This window comes from Numenius arquata, chromosome 11 (genome assembly GCF_964106895.1).
Source record: "Numenius arquata chromosome 11, bNumArq3.hap1.1, whole genome shotgun sequence".
NCBI lineage: Eukaryota > Metazoa > Chordata > Aves > Charadriiformes > Scolopacidae > Numenius > Numenius arquata.
The window spans coordinates 12318863-12338522 of record NC_133586.1 but is presented as its reverse complement, the minus strand read 5'-3'; the positions used below and the strand labels follow the sequence as shown (position 1 = coordinate 12338522).

At 42.8% G+C, this 19660-nt stretch overlaps 1 protein-coding gene across 1 annotated transcript; it reads left to right on the top strand.

Moving 5' to 3' along the window:
• Nucleotides 1–13820: 13820 nt before the first annotated feature.
• Nucleotides 13821–14069, top strand: CTXN2 (cortexin 2). The gene has a single exon (XM_074156454.1). The coding sequence runs from the start codon at nt 13821–13823 to the stop codon at nt 14067–14069; it is 249 nt and encodes an 82-aa protein (XP_074012555.1).
• Nucleotides 14070–19660: the final 5591 nt, after the last annotated feature.

Genomic DNA, 19660 nt, shown 5'->3' with positions numbered 1-19660 from the left:
CGGGCCGGCCAAGTCTCGCGAGAACGGGGCTTGCGGCGGGGAGGGGACGCGCCAGGCGGCTTTACGCGTTGCCGTGGCGACGCCGGTGGGCTGCCGGGGCCGCGGCCGCCATGGCCGCCCCGCAGCACGGCGCGTCCCGCGGGACCCGCCGTTCGGGTGTGTGAACCAGCAGCCCCCACCCCGGGTGGTGACAAAGCCTCAAGCGCCGCTGCCACCGCTGGGCAGCTCTGCAGGGAGCGCGGGCCTGCTCCCGAGGGTTTAGTAATTCTTACCCCGCACAGACCGTCTTCCTGCAGAGCACTACCCGCCAGGGGCAAATTTCCCTGATTTTACACCAACCACCTCTTGCGGTGGCCAGTGACCCCCGCCCAGAATGGCTGCAGGGTAACCGAGCCCCAAGACAAGTGGTGGGCAGCAGCAATGGGGCCTCACAAAAGCTAGTGGGCCTAGCACTGAGCGAAGGTGTAACGCCATTTTCCAGTGGGCCTAGCACTGAGCGAAGGTGTAACGCCATTTTCACAATCTTACGAATACCTGCAAGCTGTAGGGTGCTAACAGTAAATAGCTATTGCGCATTTTCAGCTCTTCACCTTTACATTTCTAACACCCCACCCCAGCAAATGGCTGCTTGACCCTTAATTTAATTGAGGAGCATCACGACCCTTGTTTGAGAACCATCCGCATTCCAAAGTAAGTCACCGCCATCACAGCTTTATCCCTACTTCAGAAAACAGACTGTAACTTACTATTCAAATTTTATGCTAGGAATACTCAATGAATTGAAGTCATGATCTCTTAAAGAATTGCCTTGCATTTTTCCTACACGTATACTTTCCTTGTTCTTTCAAAAATCAGTGTAGTCACAAGTAAAGTCCTCCTCCTGCCTATAAGATGTTGTATCATCTTTTTCCAAAGATTTCAGTACCTCCAGCATTAAGAAGATCCCCACATTCATGAGGAAATGAAGGAGCCTGAATTCTGTGGACCCAAATCACCCCTTAACCTGTGTTGAGACAGCTCGCAGACCAAATATAGGGACAACCCTTATACTTAGCCTCTTAGGGATGCTGGGACACTTCTATTACTGGCTAAAAAGCTAACAGCTTGCACCTAAATTCTCCAGCTGCAGATCTCTGATTACTTATATAAAGGGGGCGGGCTAAGATGCAAGTTCAAACATAGTCAGAGCATTGGAAGTTTCTAGATGGACACTTGTTTTATTCTGAACTATAAATAACAATTAAATATAAATAGTTGTAATTCTGCTATAAAGCTTCAAAATTACGCAGGCCCGTGCCATGCACACAATACTACACATTTTGCATTCTCTATCACTCATCCTGGAAGATGTTAATTTACTTACGAGGTAGAATCTGTGACATACTCCTCTCAGCTTCCCTTGGCTTCTTCAATACCATTTTTCTCTATCACTTGGGGGAAAAAATAGGTTTTAAGCAATATTCTTAAGAGAAAAAAAAAAGAGTACTTATCATTTGGACAAAGTTTAATCATTTCACTAAGCACAAGCACCAACTATTTCTAAAGGCGTCACCAAATGCAGTGAATTTAGACCAGTGGCTTCTGGTTGCTGACCCACAGGAATCCATGCACTTCTTTTAAAAAAACCATAAGTGAAGGTTAAGAAAAGCTGAGCAGCACAGAGGCTCCACATCTCTATCGGAGGGTTAACAGACAGTTAAGAATCACTGACGTGGGGTTTGGAAGTAAACTCCTTACGAGCTGCTGCGACTGACTCTCTTTTGTCTGCCTGTCCTCATGACTGTCACACCAGGTGTTGGTAACACCTGAGATTTTGGAGAAAGCTCAAAGATACTACGAAACACCCTAATAACCTACATCCCAGATGAAGGTAGAAAGGCATGTATAGAGGTCTGATAAGAGGTGCAATTCTGTTCACACATTAACCACAATTTGATAAATAACTTGGTATTTGCGATAATAATCATCACTGAAATAGTTAATGTTTACTTGAAATTGCTGTCATTACATTTTACAGCTCTCGCTTCTACAGGATGAAAGGAAGCAATTTGCACGTCCAGGTGACTAAACCCTGTCACCAGACTGCGGCTGGACTGTGCTTTGCACAGAGCATCTCAGGTGTTGGAATCCTATGCTCCCTAACCCAGAATTATGGCACCAAGCAGCTGATGCTGAATTCCTGTGCCCATGGGCCCATGGATGCTAGTAACAGGAAAAATTATTGACTTTCTTACACACAGTTTGCCTACTTGTTCCAAATAATCTACTGGCTATTTCAACTGCTGCCTTCTCAAGTTTGTATGCCTTTTTGGCCCAGCATACACATGGTTTTGTACCAGTGAAATTAGTTGTCATTCAATGTGTTTTGTAACAAATACTGATAACTGCACAATCCATACGGTGATACACATCTCTAATGTAGAGGTGTTTTGCACTAGAGTTGCACAGGGGCACAGCTGAGCTTAAAGCCCGGAGGAGTACTACGAGTTTTGCCCCATCCCCCTCACACCAGAACTCCTATTTATAACATTCTGCTTAACCTCAGTTGCCTCTTTCAGGATTTTTATAGGAGTTTTGGATCCTTTTCTAGAAGTCTCACACATAATCACTCAGTATTTCCCCACCTCGAGTACTGTGTCCAGTTTTGGGCCCCCTACCACAAGAAGGACATTGAGGTGCTGGAGCAGGTCCAGAGAAGGGCAACGAAGCTGGTGAGGGGTCTGGAGAATAAGTCTTACGAGGAGAGGCTGAGGGAGCTGGGGTTGTTCAGTCTGGGGAAGAGGAGACTGAGGGGAGACCTTATTGCTCTCTACAACTACCTGAAAGGAGGCTGTAGAGAGGCGGGGGTCGGTCTCTTCTCCCAAGTTACAGATGATAGGACAAGGGGCAATGGCTTCAAGTTACGCCAGGGGAGGTTCAGGTTAGATATTAGGAAATATTTCTTTACTGAAAGGGTTGTCAGGCATTGGAATGGGCTGCCCAGGGAGGTGGTTGAGGCACCATCCCTGGAGGTATTCAGGAGAGGAGTTGACATGGTGCTCAGGGATATGGATTAGTGTTGGGTGGTGTTTTGTGTGTGTTTTTTTGTTTGGTTTTTTTTTGTTGGGTTTGGTGGTTAGTGGTTTTTGTTTGTTTGTTTTTTGTTTTTTGTTTGTTTAATCGGTTGGACTAGATGATCTTAAAAGGTCCCTTCCAACCTAGGTGATTCTGTGATTCTGTATTTCTGCCTTCAAAGAACAATAATAAAAATGGGAGAACAGTGCCACAAGGAGCTGTTAGGGAGCTGAGGGAGGGGAATTGGGATTAGAAAGTGAGATTTCTTTGGTCTACAAAACTGTGTTGAAAAAAGTTTAAATTCTTCCCTAGGAATATTTCTGCGTATAAACCGATAGAAATAACAAAACCAACTTGGCACAATAAGTGAAAAAAGGAAAAAAAAGTATCTTTCTATGGTTGGATTTGTGCTGAGAAAGCCTCCTTTGTCACACAGCACCAATCCCTTCTGAGAGTATTTTAAAATTATCTTTTGATACATACGCTTGTAATATCACTTCTGCCTCTGTTCGTGTCCTTACAGGAGACAGACGTGGTCTCTGACGAATGTTCCTGTTACAAAGGGACCCTTCATTGAGTACAAAACTGTGAAAAGTGTTCTTGATCTGCTGTTTTAACAAATTCCTCTCGTCATCCCCTAATGTAAATAGTATTTCTCAGTTATGGGAAGGTGGTATGGCATTATGGCTGTATATTCTTGGCAAGCAGAGAGTTGACAGCACTAATTTACACAGGGAGTTGAGGATAATGGAATATTATTACTGTTCTTGCATATGTATGTAAATATAAGCAACTGTAAAGGAACTACTCTTGGAAGTCTCTTGTACAAGTAGTAGTTATGGAGTTAAAATAATTACATGTGTTCATCAGCATGCTTTTCAATGCAGTAACTCTCTGGTAGATTAAAGTCTCAAGTCCCCACTGACAAACAAGTCATTGCTCATTGCTCTCAACTTGCTAATGACCAAATATGTATCACCATCCTTTTAGAAAGGATGATTTTAATCGGTCTTCGGTTTATCTCAATATTGTTTTCAATTTTGTTTCCAGTTAAATCATGTTCAAAAGCAGTACATCCACACTTCCATCAGGTGGCATTTGTGAAAAAAAAAATTATCTTCCCCAAAGTCTGTTTGTAAAGAACTCGAGAGAATGGGAATTCTGAGCCTCATACATTTTAAGTCCATTGACTTTTTTTTGCAAGTAACTGTTTTCGGTCAGACATTTTTTGCACCTATATGATGCCTGCATGGTGAATGTGGTGCACGTATTTTTTCTCGTTTTGTTTGCTACGGCACCTAAACGTGCTTGGCATTTTCTAGACCCTGTCCCTTCTCCAGAAAGCTGGAGAAGGGCTGCTTTAACAACAGATTTGCTTTGTAAATCATTTGACTTTTGCAGCTCATTTAAAGATTCCTTTTTGTACAGCCACAGGTATTTCCAAACCAGTCTGCCTTGCCTAAGGCTGCACCCAACCTACACTGCTTTACTTTGTGCTAAAAAACATTAACCTTACTCTGCAGCTGACACTCCCTTTTGCATACCTATAATGGGCTTAAAGTAAAGCAAATACTGTCTTCCCTAAACGCTCTCTTTGCAATTAAACATTATCTGCCCAGTCTGAGAAAAGTGGTGTTGTGGTTTTTAACTTTGGAAAATAAACCATTTTACACTTCAAAGGGCAAACTCTCAAACGCACCGGGCTGGCTGCCGGCAGGCCCCTCCCGGGCTGGCTGCAGCACCGCAGCCGTTCCGCAGCCAGGGCCCACCTACCGCACAGCCCCCCGCACCTACCGCTGCGCTGCTGATTGCGGCCACCATCGCTCCCACACCTTCCCAGGTTCCCCTCTCTCTCTGTCTTCTTCTCTCTCCCCCATCCCGAGTAATTCGTCAACAGCACTAGATGGCTCAGACACAGACACCCCCCCGATAAAAGGCTGTACAGCTGCCTGCTACGGCAATGAAATTGTGTTGAGGGTTTTGTCCTGCACGTTGTGTATTTGTAACTGGAAAAACTGTGCAGCATCCTATGCCCACAACGTGGGATCAGTCACACAGGAGATCTGCTCTACTTGATCTGCAGGGATCTAAACTCTTTTCCTCCCACTGAAGGCTTAAACCTCCCTAATTCTCATAAAAATCTTTTTTTTTTTAATTTTTCTTCCCCTCAGTGTTATACAACCCTCGACCACAGCTTAAGAGCCTAAAAATTAATCACATATTTTTTACCCCTACAAGGCTGCATAACATCAGACTTTTGGTAGCACTTTTACTGGTCCTATATTGAGATAAATCACATTACCCTCTCTTCCCCCAAATCATTCCCCTGGCTGCTGACATTACAAAAGAAAAAAGCTGAGTAACCTGCTTGGATTTTGGTCCTTCCTTCCACAACACACATGGTTCCTAATGACAGTTTGTGTGCCACTAACATACCCACCACCGCCTCTTTCACACTGAGGCAGTAAACACCAACCTCCTGCAGGTCTAAAAAGAACCCATCCCACCTAAGGCCTTAGAAGCCCTTTGCCCTCTCCCTGTTGGCCAGGGGCTTGCCCCAACCCCAAGGTGGAGGAGCTGGGGATGCACTCCTCCTGGACCAACCCTCCTTTCTCACTCACACCAGGTGGCACTGTTGGTTTTCACTGTGTGCATGCACTCTTCCACCTTCCCCAACTCTACACTGATGTGTGCTGGACTTAAAAGCCAAGATTTTTGACCTTCTTCTGTTCTGAATCCCTAAGCTTTTCCAATTCAAAGAGCGGGTCTATTCAGATATTTAACATGGGGAGATTGCTTTGTAGAACTTGTTTTTCTGCCTCATTCCTGGCAGTCACCAGAGGAGTACCCTGTGGATCCCCAGGAGCGTAGACCACATGTTTAAACCGCCGTTGAAGTCAGAACCTAGTAAAAGCATGAATTTTGAACAAGCACAAAGATAGATTCAAATCTTTTAAGAATACAGAAAAACCCATGGTAGAACAAAGGTGTTTATCCTTTTTTAAATGTTAAATACCCTGAATTAATGATCAATATATCAATTAATATGTGCCCCTCTATTACTGCTTTTATCTCCCTATTGCCTTATGATGATGCATGTTCTCATAAACTTGCTTAGACTTGCTTAAATTTGCTTAAAAGGAGAGTTTCAATTTGATCTGTTTTGTCTGTGCACAATATTCTTCACTGACTTCATCAGTCCATTCTAAATTTCTAGCAACTGAAGGGAGTTTTTTTGCTTGTGAAGTAACACAGAGCTGTTTAAAGCTAAACTGAAAAGCAAGTAACAAAGGAGTTAGTTATTCCTCAAAATAGTTACATTTTCTTGATACTTACACCACTTAAGTAATCCTTAAACATCAAAAAGTATTAACCAGCTAATAGCTCTAAGAGTTCCTTATTGCCTTTTGCTTATTGGCACCCATTTGGCTTTAAGTGTCTTGCCCAACCTTAAATAAGGCCAGTTGAAATTGCAAGGTCAATGTATCAAATTACTAGATGATTATAAAATCTCTATTTCTGTTCAAGGGCTCTTCTTTGAGGACACATAACACTCCCTAAAATAAGGATCAACTCAATGGCAAATATGACTGAAGTCAGATGGAAGGAATAGTTATTGTTCTGTTGAATACAAAAAAGATGGAGCCTGATAAAGAAATGGGAAGTGAAGAGTAGTGAACGCTCCATTTGTCCATGTATCCAGCATGGTTGCACGTACGCTGCTATTTCATTTGCCTTAGAAAAAAGTCACTGTTCTTGTGCAAGAGCAAAACTAGTGACTTTCAAGTGAAAAAGCAATGAGATACAGGAAAAGATTAAGTCATTCCATCGCTTTTCCATTTTAAGATACAACATCTTGAACAGAAACGGTGTTACTTGTCTGCTGACACCTGGTATCTAAAGAAGGAGACTCATTCCCTGTTGCTGGCTACCAGTTTCTTCTCCGGTTTCATTTCCATGAAAAGTGGATCTCCAACACATAAAACCAAAAGTAAAGTCTTTAAAATTGAACATGTGTCAGATTCCTAGAAATAACCACATGATTTCAGTAACCACTGTCACAACATGGTACAAGAGGGCCCATTATTTCATGGATAAAAAAAAAAATATCTCTTAACATTAACTCCCACAGGAATAACAAGAGGGAAAGGATAGTATCATATCTATAGGGAGAAAGATCTCACAAGTAAATCTTTTCCAGGAAAAATGGTAGTGAAAGACCCGGTGTCTGTGTCCAAAATCTGACAGAACTGGCAAGATACACTCACTGGGGTTATATATTTCTACTGTCAATATTGCCCCTCATTCCCAGCCAGAGCAGACATGGTGGTCCTGGCTACTCCTAAGATCTACTTACAGTAAGGTTCTCCAAGAATACCAATGCTGAACAATTATTGGAAAAGCATGGATTTATGCCACTCGCCCAAAACAGTTGTGCTAAACTGGGGGGGGAGGAGGGGGGGGCAGAGGGGAGGGGAGGGTGCACCATGAAATTCTGAGCCCTTGTGTACTTGCTAATCCCAAAATCCCAAGCCATAGCTGTTTCTCTCTAGCAAGAGACCTTCACAAGGCCCCAAGTAAATCAGGGACAGGGCTAAAAAAGAAAACTAGAGCTACTTGGGAATAGAAGAGGCTCCTTATATACATATTCTGAAAGCACAATCTTACACTATTTAAAACAATCTATTTATAAAGTTGTCATGGATCTTTAAATATGAGAGGCACTTTAAAAATGAGCTTGACTTATAATTTCAGCAATAGACATTTTTCACCACATAGATTGATGCTGCAACATTAGAAGATCAAACTAATAACCGTTAGCATGGACATAGTTAACTATCAGCTTAACCATTAGTTCTACTAGCAGGAGAAAGCATTTTTTAGAGACTACCCAGTGCTCAGAAGCCCATTGCAGACACAGCAGAAGGTTCAGCCATTAAAATGGCAGGCAATGCAAACCCCTTTTCCCAGCCTATACTAGGAAGAAAAAGTTTTAACCTATCCTAGTGTTATTGCACGTAGCAAGAAACATGTGGAGTTTTTAAATTATTTTCTACAGTAGCCTTCAAAAATCTCATGATGCATGGCACTGTGATACAGCTCTGTTCTACTGACCCACACACATCCCTGCAGGGGTGTATTCACCAGGGTGGCATACAAATATGGAATCACTATCATTTAAAACAGATTTGCTGTTTATTAGTGCAATATACAGATCCAGCTTTGGGAAAAGAAATCCTCTTTCCTTATCCACCTTAAACACCTGCTGTTGTGGTAAATGGAAGCCTCTTTAATATACAACTAGCATCAGCTAAACGTAGTTAATCAGAGGATATAAAGCTAGGTCTAGGCTTCTGCACCAACAGTGGCTCCCAGCCATATGTTGCTACACGTTCTGTGCTTTAACCGTTATTACTGTTAAAGCTACTGGGAGGACCCGAGGCCACACTGCAGGTGCAGCCTAAGAGGTTTTTAGCTCCCCACGCAAAGCAACTCAGCATCGGTGCGTAAAACCCTGCTCGCTGATGGCACGGTGGCTGTTTCAGGGCCAGCAGAACGGCTCCGCCGCACCTAGCGCGGCTCTACAGGTCCCGCTCCGCACCGGCGGCGGGGCTGCCCTGCTCCCTACCGAGGCTCCCGGGTCCGGCGGGGACCGCAGCCCGGTCCTCCATCACTGCAGGGACCAACCGGCCTTTGAGGCCCCGTTACCCGGCCTGGGCGACGGGGGAGCGGACGGGAGGAGGGCCGCTCCCGCCCCGCTCGGCGGCCGGCCCTTACCGATGCGCCGCACGTAGTGTTTTGCAGGAAGTTTCCACGCTCCCCAGTTTAATCCGCGCAAAGGGGGGTTGGAGAGGAGCGCGGCTGAATAGCGATGGAAGGGGGCGGGCGGGGAGGAGGAGAAGGCGGTAGCAGCAGCGGCCGTGTTTAATTTTTTAATTAGGGCGGTTTGAGCATCTCCCGGCGGGGCCGCATCGCCGGGCGGCGAGGGGAGCCCGTCCCCGCCGCCCGGGATCCCGTTCCCCGGGGTCGTGAGCCGCCGGGGCTCCAGCCTGGGCTTTCCACAGCTGGCGAACCGGGCCCGATAGCCGCGGAAAGTCCGCACTCCGCCACCATGGGCAGCGCGGGCGCGGAGGAGAAGGGTTGGTAGCGCGGGCGGCGCGGCGGGCGCGGCGGGGCTGGGCTGACCTTGCGGAACCGCCCGGGCCGGGCGGGGGGCACCCCGGGGAGCGGGGGGGCGAGGGGCAGAGGGAGGGTAGAGGCGTGAATCTGCCCTCCCAGCGAAGGGGGGGGGGTGGGGGGCGATGAAAGCGAAGGCTGTGCGTGCAGTCCTACAGCAACAATTGCTTTGCAGGCGCTCGGTGTCTCGCAGTCTCCATCCCCGGGGAAGCAGGCAACACTTTTCCACGTCTGCAAGTTAAGGATGATGCTAGCGAACGTCTTATTTTCCTGCCTCTCTCTATTATCCAAATCTAGACCAAATACATGAATTCACAGAACAGGGGCTCTCACTCAGCAGGGACTCCAGGCTTGTGTATTTACTAGGGATAAAATCTCATTTCTGCAATTCATTGCTTCTCTGAAGGCTGGAAATGTCACTGCCCGGCTGCTGCTTCTTTGCAGGGGAATGCCATTTATGTGAAAAAGTGCTGCCTGCACCCCGAGTTACCATGCGGCAAAAGCACTGCCTGGTTTTGTGGGGCTTCGCTATCCTTGCAGAAGTTAGCCATGCCTTCATTTGCTGGGAATCCAAGCCCTGGCTTTCCTACCTTACACCTCCCTGTATGATGTCTTAGAAAACTCACCCTGAAAGACAGTCTTCTCCCCAGCAATTTAGAGAACACAGGCGTGCACCTGAGCACGACAGGCTGGCCCTATGGTCACAGAGCTGTTTTTGCAGCATTTCTGGCCATGTGTTGTTAACTCAGATAGCTCAGACCCTTTGGAAATTTCCAAATTCATGCTGATTTCTATTTCCTTAGATCTTCTCCGTTGCTAATCCTTTCACCCTACCACCTCCTGTGCCTAATTCCTGTAATAGCATTCCTGGAATACAGTTCAGTTTCCTTGACCAGATAGTGTAGTGCAAATGAGGTGCTTTTGAAACTCCCAGAGGATGCCTGTTTATGTCCCTAACCACACAAACACCTTTTCAAGTCAGGTTTGCTGTTGCTCAAACACAAGTACAGGACTGAAGCTATTTGAAGTACCTTCAGAATGACCAGATCCATGAACCAGCAGTTGGGCTGCAGACATCCAAGGGGAGAGCAGATGGCAACTGATTTAGTCCATTTTGTTACACACTATTGTTTATGAAGTGAGTTTTCAGGCACCTGAGGCTTAATCATGCCAAGAGGATGAATGCTTCCAGCTTAAGCAGACGTCAAAGGTACTAATTTCCAGTACAGGGCCATTAAAAAGAAAAAACTGTAGGGGGTTCTGTGAAGGAAGGACTGAAACCCAAAATACACGGAAGATTATTGAGAAAGCCTTGATTTAACACTGGCAACTTTCTAAATCTTCTCAGTATCTCTGAAAACATAAGGATGAAGGCTTGGTCTGAAAAAAGTGACACCCAATCCACCAAAGAGCCGGTGCTGGGATCTCCCATCCAAAACAAACATTAGCAGAGTTGGGCTGGTGATTCCCCTTCATCCCCCTCCACAGGTGCAGCCAGCACCCTCTGCTCATACCTCCGTTCTCCTTACCTCAGTCATCTATGTGCTAAGCTATTTTCCTCGTTCCTATTTTCTCTAGGACTCCCGCTGTTTCTTCAGGCCTCACAAGAGCATCCAATGGCCTTTTATTTTGCAGCAGGATGTTAAGGAGCCTTTCTTTATGCCAGTGTGTTTATACAGCCAATGAATCAAAGGACGAGTAGAGTCTTGACCTATAACTCAAAAGAAATCAGTCTGAGGCCAGCCCCTACAAAATGACTCTGTGGATTCTAACTGATATAATGCCTCTCCCCATCATACTGCCCTAAAGGTTATCTTCAAGGATTTTTGGATCCAGGCCATGTTAGTTAGTATTCACAGCCTTCTGACTTGTGACTTGACACATACGCTGCAGCAAATGAAAGGATATCTGACTAACCTGTGTGCAGCACTAAAATGTGAAAACAATAAAAAGGCACTCAAGGTCAATCTTGGTACCACAGTTTTGGGGATACATAATTAGAGCAAAATGTTCTGTGAACTTTAAGGCTTCAATTACAATTTCTGAAATTCAGGACAAGTAAGAGAAGAACACAAAGCTGCATATTAGGGTTTCCCAGAACCAACTCCCCCCTCCAAGCAAAATGCCCGCTGTTTTCCCATACTGCTGTTTCACCCAAACTTTTGCCAAGTAAGTTACCATTATACCATAATACCCATTTCTTACCACTCCATGTTTCAGCATCTGTCAAGCTTTGCACAGAGATCTGTCCCATAACATCTCCTGACAAGCATATAATGTACAAACAAATTCCACTAATTCCAGTGTGTAATCTGCAAAATTATTAAGACTGGAAGTCATATTCTTGGAATATGACTCTATGGTGAAGAAATGTCACCTCAAACACATACATGTTTCTCTGCATTCAGCTCAAATGCAGCGTTCTCCACGGCCAGCCTATCCCTAAGATTTCTCTTCACGCTTTCAAGGTAGCAATCGTGTTTTTTGGGTCTGGCTTTCCCACGTAGTGTCTACATATAAGCCTTTAATTTAATCTTTATAACCCAATGTCCTAGGACTTTTGGAAAGTAGTTTTTTTACTTGACTGGCTCTGATTTGTGACATAAATTTGTGATATTGAACTTTCTGTGATTTTTTTTTTCCCTACATAAGGTCAAACTTAATAGAAAAATTGGAAGTATGCCCAATGAAAATCTGTATAGCAGGTGGGCTTCAGCTATGATATATTTTCAGAAAATAAATATTGATTGTTGTTGACATTACTTCTAATTCCCACAGGCTATATCTGGATCTTTTCTCCAATTCAACAGGAATTGAAACAGCATGATCCAAAGAGCAGAATATCATTCAAAACAAAGAAGGATCTCATACATACCTCTATCGAATAAACAAAACATTGGTTGTTATGTGCTGGCAAATGTGTAAAGACTGTAATAAGAAACAATATTATTTAATACCTACTATATTGAGAGTTACTGCAAAAAGAAAAAGACTTGTGCCTTGCCTTTTTATCCTTGTTTTAAAATGTTCATTCTTTAGGATAATATTCAAAAATCCCACAAATTCTGAAGTGAGAAAGGAGACACCAAACAAGATAAAAGTTCTGTCCATTTTTGTATTCTCAGGAATACCAAATCTTATTTTTACTTTTTTTCTGTTTTTACTAATTGTAGGCTGACTCAGGACATGGCTACTTTCAGGCATGACTGCAGTACAGAGTAGACATAATGGAGCTCCCTTTAAACTGGCTGGTAGCAGGTACCTGAAGCAGTGTAGCCATGGCAGCACAGACCTCTGAGTGGCCTAATTACTCTGCCAAGAAATAAATGGATACTGGCAATTCCCTGGGGGGAAAGACGGTTGAATTGTTAACAAAAAGAGTTTTCCCCCGAGGCGTATTAGTTAAATAGGTGTTACCAAGACCCAAAAAACCTTAAGCTCCGACCTTAGAATAAAAATGCTTTTGTCCTTCGCACTTCTGATGTCCCAGTCCTTCCAATTCTCCCCCTGTCTATAGAGACAAAAGAAACATGGGATTTCAATCTCTGATGGAAAACCTAACATAACACAAAACCATTCCCACCCCCAACTAAAATGGATACATAAGATCCGAAAAAGACAAAAATAAAAGTCTCTTCTGGCTGGAAACAGACAAGAGCTCTCCCGGTAGCAATGGTGGGGTGGAGATGCTCAAGCACCCTGCCTCCATAGAGCACACATCAAGGTCAGTCCCCTGAGATCTGTGAGGAGCATGTTCAGATCTGGTGTTTACTATGCCTGTAAAAATGGCAGGATATGTATGTATTTAATGAGGAAGACCAAGGGAAGAAACAAATGAGAGCAGTATTTAGGGGAAGGGAATTTACTTCTGTTAGCTCTTCTCCCACCAATCTTTCCTCATACACCACAGTGGACATGTATAGAGGAGAGTGAAGGGGCAATTTTACCAATATGCTCACTTTCTTACAACCTCAAAATGCACATGGCATTTTTCTGAAAAAGGAGCCCAAGACTTCACTAAAATTGCACACACAGTGGTTTAGTTTACAAGTTGGATCTATTTATTTAGATTTATAAGCTAAATTACGTAAGTAAAATCCATGTAATTTGGCTGAAGTTCCCTTTCAGGTCAATGCAAGTTTAACTAGTTAAAGGACTGAGCTGTAAAGCCATTTCAGAAAACATACTGGTTTCTCTAGGTGGAGACCTTGGTGAGTGTTGCCTCATCAGAATACGTAGGCCTGTGCCCAAACTGACAAAATGGCGTTTGCAACAGCCATGTGCTGAAATTGCTCTGTTTTGAGGAGACAGAAAGCCAGAAAATTGTGAGTTTGCTGTCTCATAACAGACGCCAGTAAGTGGATGGTGTGTAGAGGTTAAAAGTTGCAATTTTATCACATTAATTTAAATGTGAAAAAACAACAGGACACTACTAAAATCCAAGCTGGTTTTCATTTCCAAATGTTCATATGCTACAGCTCAGATATACACACCCCATTTAGACCTAACCAAACTGATTCTACTTTTCTATGCAGGCAAAGAAACAAGAGAGGTGAAAATCCCACAGAGCCACCAGGATGTGATGCCCAATGATGAGCAGTAACTACTGCAGCAACACTTCAGCCAGCATGAGTGTCAACGAAATGTCTGCCTTCCCTCTGACTTTAGAGCAGAAAACCGGCTTTGCCTTTGTGGGGATTTTGTGTGTTTTCTTGGGACTTCTAATCATCAGATGCTTCAAAATCTTGCTGGACCCCTACAGTAGTATGCCCTCTTCTACATGGGAAGATGAAGTTGAGGGGTTGGATAAAGGAACATTTGAATATGCTCTTGCATGAAAACTCACAGAATATCCTGCCTTAAATTTGATGTTGATTTCATTTTGGAAACCAACTGTTGTTACATTTGTTATACATACCTGCATTTTGGAGATATGTTGGTGGCATCCATTTTGTTAAATAAATACTTGTTGCAAACTCAAAAGGCACTTCATTTTGCTTTCATTTGAGGAACAGTGGAATGGTAGATAAGACATTGTTAACAGTGAAGAAATGCTACAATAAACAATTCACTAGAAAGTTATCATGGCCAAAAAGTATTTTAAGAATCAGATGATCTCTGCCTCTCTAGAGGAGGATCTCATTTCTACTGTGTCTCATGATAGGCTGTAGAGAAAGGTGAAGGACAAAAGACAGGCTCATGAATGGTGAATGCTTAACTGGTAACTCCCTCCCCTCCTCACCTGACACAATTTTCTGAAGCTCAGAGACTGTGCTTGTGTACTGAGAATACAAAAGTGGAAGACAGCAAATGCTTGTGGCTCAGAGGATGTGCCTGCAAGAGGTGTGCGTCCATGTTGCTGAGATGAGAGGAACAAGGGTTGGTCCACACACTACCAATAGTAAAGAACTAATGGGAAAGCTAAAGATCACAGCAATTGCTAAGTCACCTCTCACCTTCCAAGAAGAGCAGGTGCTGCACTAATGACTGCTTATAAGGAAAGCGTATGTTGCTTCTCCTATGTGGAACTTGATGTAGTCCTCTGCAAACAGTGCATAGTTCTATTCCTTCCTGCTCACATAAGCATGTTCTTTTAATAGGTCTCCCTTCTACCCCACAGCGACAGAAAGTCAAACAGAATTAGTGGAAGGGAAACAAATGTCAGCAAGGAAATTCTTGATTCTACAAACATTATACAAGGTACAAAATACATTACCTGCTCAGAACTCCAGTCTGAACCACACCACCACCACAGTCCCACTCTACCAGTGTCTCCCATATAATGAAAAAATTTTAGGTAAAAGAGAAAAATTAAATATTAAGTAACCAATCTTACAGTCTAGCTGAATTGGTCAAGGCATGCCAATTTTTTACTCCACTTGGTTATGGAAGATGATTCAGTTTAAACTGAAATGTAAACTGTCTGGTTAACAGCTCCCAGCAGTAATTACACCAGCTTGGCAAGGCCAAAGCAGAGACAGCCATGCTGCATACTCATTTGTAACCAGCTCCCGAAACAGACGGGGGTCCACAGCTGGCTGGAGATCTCTGTACTCTCCAGCCCCTCTCCACAGCTGGTTCTTCTGTTTGTGCTCCTACAATTGCGCACAGTGTATGATCTGGACCGTCAAACTGAAGAATTGGTCATGGGAGATCCTATCAAGGCAGAAGAACTAACAGTGAAAGCAGAGACTCAAATCTGGGTATTCAAGGTCACCCTCATATACACAGCTGTTTAGCAAGTGTGACAGTACTTGACAGAAATTCAATTCCGTTTTTAAGAATGCTGGCATCAGAATTTTAAGCACTGTCACTTTTGCTAAAAAGCTCTGTTTGCAATGAGGAGCAAAGACAAGGAGATCAGTTACAGCATTTGGTTTTTTCTGCATGTATTCTGAAAAATACATATTGTCCCTTTTGCCCTATATACTAGGCAGAGGCAGACAGTGGAACAGCAGACCTCAAGTGCCATTTGGAACATGAAATACTTGGTTTTACAGGGAAGGACATGACTCTCCTGTCTGAAGAATATAAGAGGAACAGCCACCACTAATCTACACTGGTCCATTCAAATTACAAAAAATAAACAATTTTGTGAATGTAAGAGCTTTTAAACTGCTTCAGATGCTGCATGAGAGAAAATGCCAGACCTTCAGAGATTCAGTAGAATCACAGAATCATAGAATCGTCCAGGTTGGAAGAGACCCTTGGGATCATCGAGTCCAACCATCTACCCTACTCTACAAAGTTCTCCCCTATACCATATCCCCCAACACCACATCTAAACGTCTCTTAAACACATCCAGGGATGGTGACTCAACCACCTCCCTGGGCAGCCTATTCCAATGCCCGACCACTCTTTCTGTGAAAAATTCTTTCCTAATGTTCAGTCTAAACCTACCCTGTTGGAGCTTGAAGCCATTCCCTCTCGTTCTGTCATTAGTTACCTGTGCAAAGAGACCAGCACCAACCTCTCTACAGTGTCCTCTCAAGTAGTTGTAGAGAGAATTTTGCATTTATTTTTATTAAAATGCATTTATTTTATATTGCATTTATTTTATTAAAGTATTTTGCATTTATCCTAGTTAATTTAACCACAAAATCAAAGGGAGATATCAGTACACTGATTCATGTGATCTGTTATTGCTGGATAGGATAATCTGCTGCAGAGACCTGACATTGCCATTCTTTTTACACACACCTAATCAGCACAGCTGAGCTCTCTGCTGTCAGGTTAGAGTGCTGAAGGTACTTAAGTTATCTGGGTTAAATATAGTTCAAGTTATCTCTAAACTACACAGCAAACATACCCAAAGAACCCCAATACTGTCTTACTACTTTTGTTCTTGACCCTATCTATTGCTTGAAGCAATTATCAAATTCCCTTCTGATTACAAAGCTTCATCATTTCCTGCCCACCCTTCTATGCAGCCCCAAAAGACAAGGGAGTCGACCTTCCCAGAAAGAATACACATAACATAATTTTTCAAAGGTTTTCCTTAAATATACAGAGTAAAACTGTGAACAGGACTAGGAGCAAATGGTTCAAAAACACATGTAGGACAAGGGGACCCACCAATGACTGATCCTGCTGGCTTCAGTGGAATCTCTTCTGCAAAAAATGCGCTGAGCAGAAGCCTGAACTCTTGTTATCTCCGTTACTATATATGCAGAACTGAAAAATAGAGAGATCAGGATCTGTGCACTGAATCAGGCATAGCTGGGAGGGAAATGGAGATAACAAAAGTATTTTCAGGCCCCCTTAGAAATTTTGCAATACCATAAACCCAGTAATTGTAATGGATAGGTACATTTGCTGGTTAATAGTTAACAAGCTAGAATGCTTCTCTAAATCACCATCTAGAAATGTTTTGAAAGAGAGGGATTGGATGGTCTATTCAGTATATTAAGCAGGGAGAAAAATCTGGCCAATAAGGCAGAGTCTGTAATGCCTCAAAGAGAGGGACACACTATATGCATGAATAAAAGAGGCAGATTGTCCTTCCCTAAAAACACAGGACTGAATGGTAAGTGAAATTATCCTGAATAAGGTAAACTTGATTATTTGTGCCTAATGCTAGAATACTAAACACAAAATTAATGGCAAATAACAGTTGAGAGACCTCTGGAAATACACTGTGAAAATCAAAGTATTATTGTCAAGAACAGCAGAAAGGTAAGAGACTTTTCTTTTCCTAGAAAAATAGTAACATTATCGAAATAAGACAGTGAAATTAGAGAATCATTTTACTTGGTAGCAAAAGTCTCATTGTCATCAAAGAATCAGGATTTCATTCAGTCATGGAGATGGAAACAAACCTACTTTCACTGACTTTAATGACAGATTTGCTTTTGCTCCTTCATGCCTGAAGATGAAACACTTCCTTACAACTTTCAAAGACTGAAGGAAGCAGAATACTATCTATGATCAGAAATGTGTAGTAGTAGTAATAATAACAGTAATATTGATCATCAAAACCCAGTAGAAGTAAAATAAACTAAATAAATGTAATGTTTCTGTGAGGCTTACAAAACATTATGCAGGAAAGCCAACATAAATATGAGGAGGTTATAAAGTGGTATCATAGCAGAGAGGTGACAGGCGAATATTACCTATAGCTGATGGAAGAAGCGAGAAAATATGCTTTAGCTATATCTCATACTGAAGATGAAGGACATTTGATTATCAGCTCTTCAAATTATAATTTTGATATGTGATTTTAGAAAAAAAATATATTTCCAAGGTATAAATATTGATGCAGCATTTTATCTTTCAGTGCCAAAGGGCCAAAATCATTGAGAAATTTAAATTGGAGAAAATCTCTGGAGGTTATTTAGTACAACCTCTTGTGAAAGCACAAAAATTTAAAAAATGCATCTAAAGGGCTTATTTACCCAGATTTTCAGTTCATGTATTCCTTTATATAGATATATTTTGTTTCTAAAACTTTCCGCTTTTACATACACTTGCAGAGTTTCAATGTGTAAGCAAGGTCTGGTTTAGTCAGTTTGAACAGACCTGGACTCCTACTGAGTTATACAGGTCTATACAATCACACTCTCTTATCTCCTTAGAAGTATGTTTCAAGACATATGAATCACCATTGTTTCAATAGCTCATTTCAGGCCATCTGTAAGCCTGTAAGTTGCTGCAAAGATACTTAGGCCACTAAAGGCTTTAAATATAAGTACCCCTTTTGCTCTTGGGGTTTTTGCTTCCTTGTTTGTTTTTTTTTGAGGGGTTCTGTGCGGGAAAGTGGAAGTGGGAAGCAGACTGCAGAGTTATCATACGTTCACCTCTCTATGGGCTGACACTCAGAGGGACCTTGACAAGCTAGAGGAATGGGTCAACGGGAATGTCATGACATTCAACAAGGACAAATGCAAATTCTGCAACTCAGAGAGATTAAACCCCTGTACCATACAGGCTGGAACCTCACTGGTCCTTGCTAGGTCCTGGCAGGGACCTGGTGAGCAGCAGGCTACAGAGAAGTCAACATCATGCTGTGGGAGCAATGAATGTGAACAGTGTCCTGGGCTGTATTAACAGGATCATAGCCAGTAGATGAAGCAAAGGGGTCATTCCTCTCTATTCAGCGCTCATCAGACTGCACCCGGAACCCAGTTTCTAAGTTTGTCTACCTGTCCCTCCCACCTGCCCATGTAAGAAAGATATTGATAAACTTGTGTGTGTCTAATGGAGTGCCACCAAGATGGTCAGGGGTAGGAGCATTTTCCCTATAAGGAAATAGGGCTTGTTTAACCAGAAGAAGAAAAGGCATTAGGGGAACCTAAGAAGCCCCCCCAATACTTACGAAGAGGCTACTGACAAGGCAGAGCCCTGCTATTTACTGAGGTGCACAGCAGGGGAGTGAGAGATGATGGTCACAGAGTGACACATGGAAGGTTCCAACTGGATATATAGGAAAAAAAACCCCGCTGTCAAGACAATTAAGTATTAGAATAGGCAGACAAGGCAGGTTGTGAAATCTGTCCTTGGAGGATGTCAAGACCTGACTGGTGAAAGCCCTAAGGAACCTGATTTACATTCAATGTTCCCTCTGCTTTGAGCAGGAGTTTGGACTAGATAAGCTACCAAGGTCCCTGCAAAACAGCAAGATTCTATGACTTGCTAGAATTTCTTTCAAATCATCTCAAGGGGTATTTTGAGTGTACAGATGTAAAATTGAGTATAAAATTCTATGAACCTTCCAATGCCTAGGACTATTTTTAATATTTCTTCATAATTACTACTTTACCATAGTCATTTATTTCCTCCATTAAAATTTAGGAAACCCAATACTATTTTTGGATCTGTTTCAGTTGTCTATTTATTTCTTCACATTACATTGATTTTCTTTACATAAAAAATGGACAATTTGTTATATCTTAATTGCCTGTTTATAAATTGTTGTCACTGTGGAACTAC

Excerpts from the sequence above, each read along its gene's own strand:
- CTXN2 (XM_074156454.1), top strand. The coding sequence starts at position 13,821 with ATGATGAGCAGTAACTACTGCAGCAACACTTCAGCCAGCATGAGTGTC.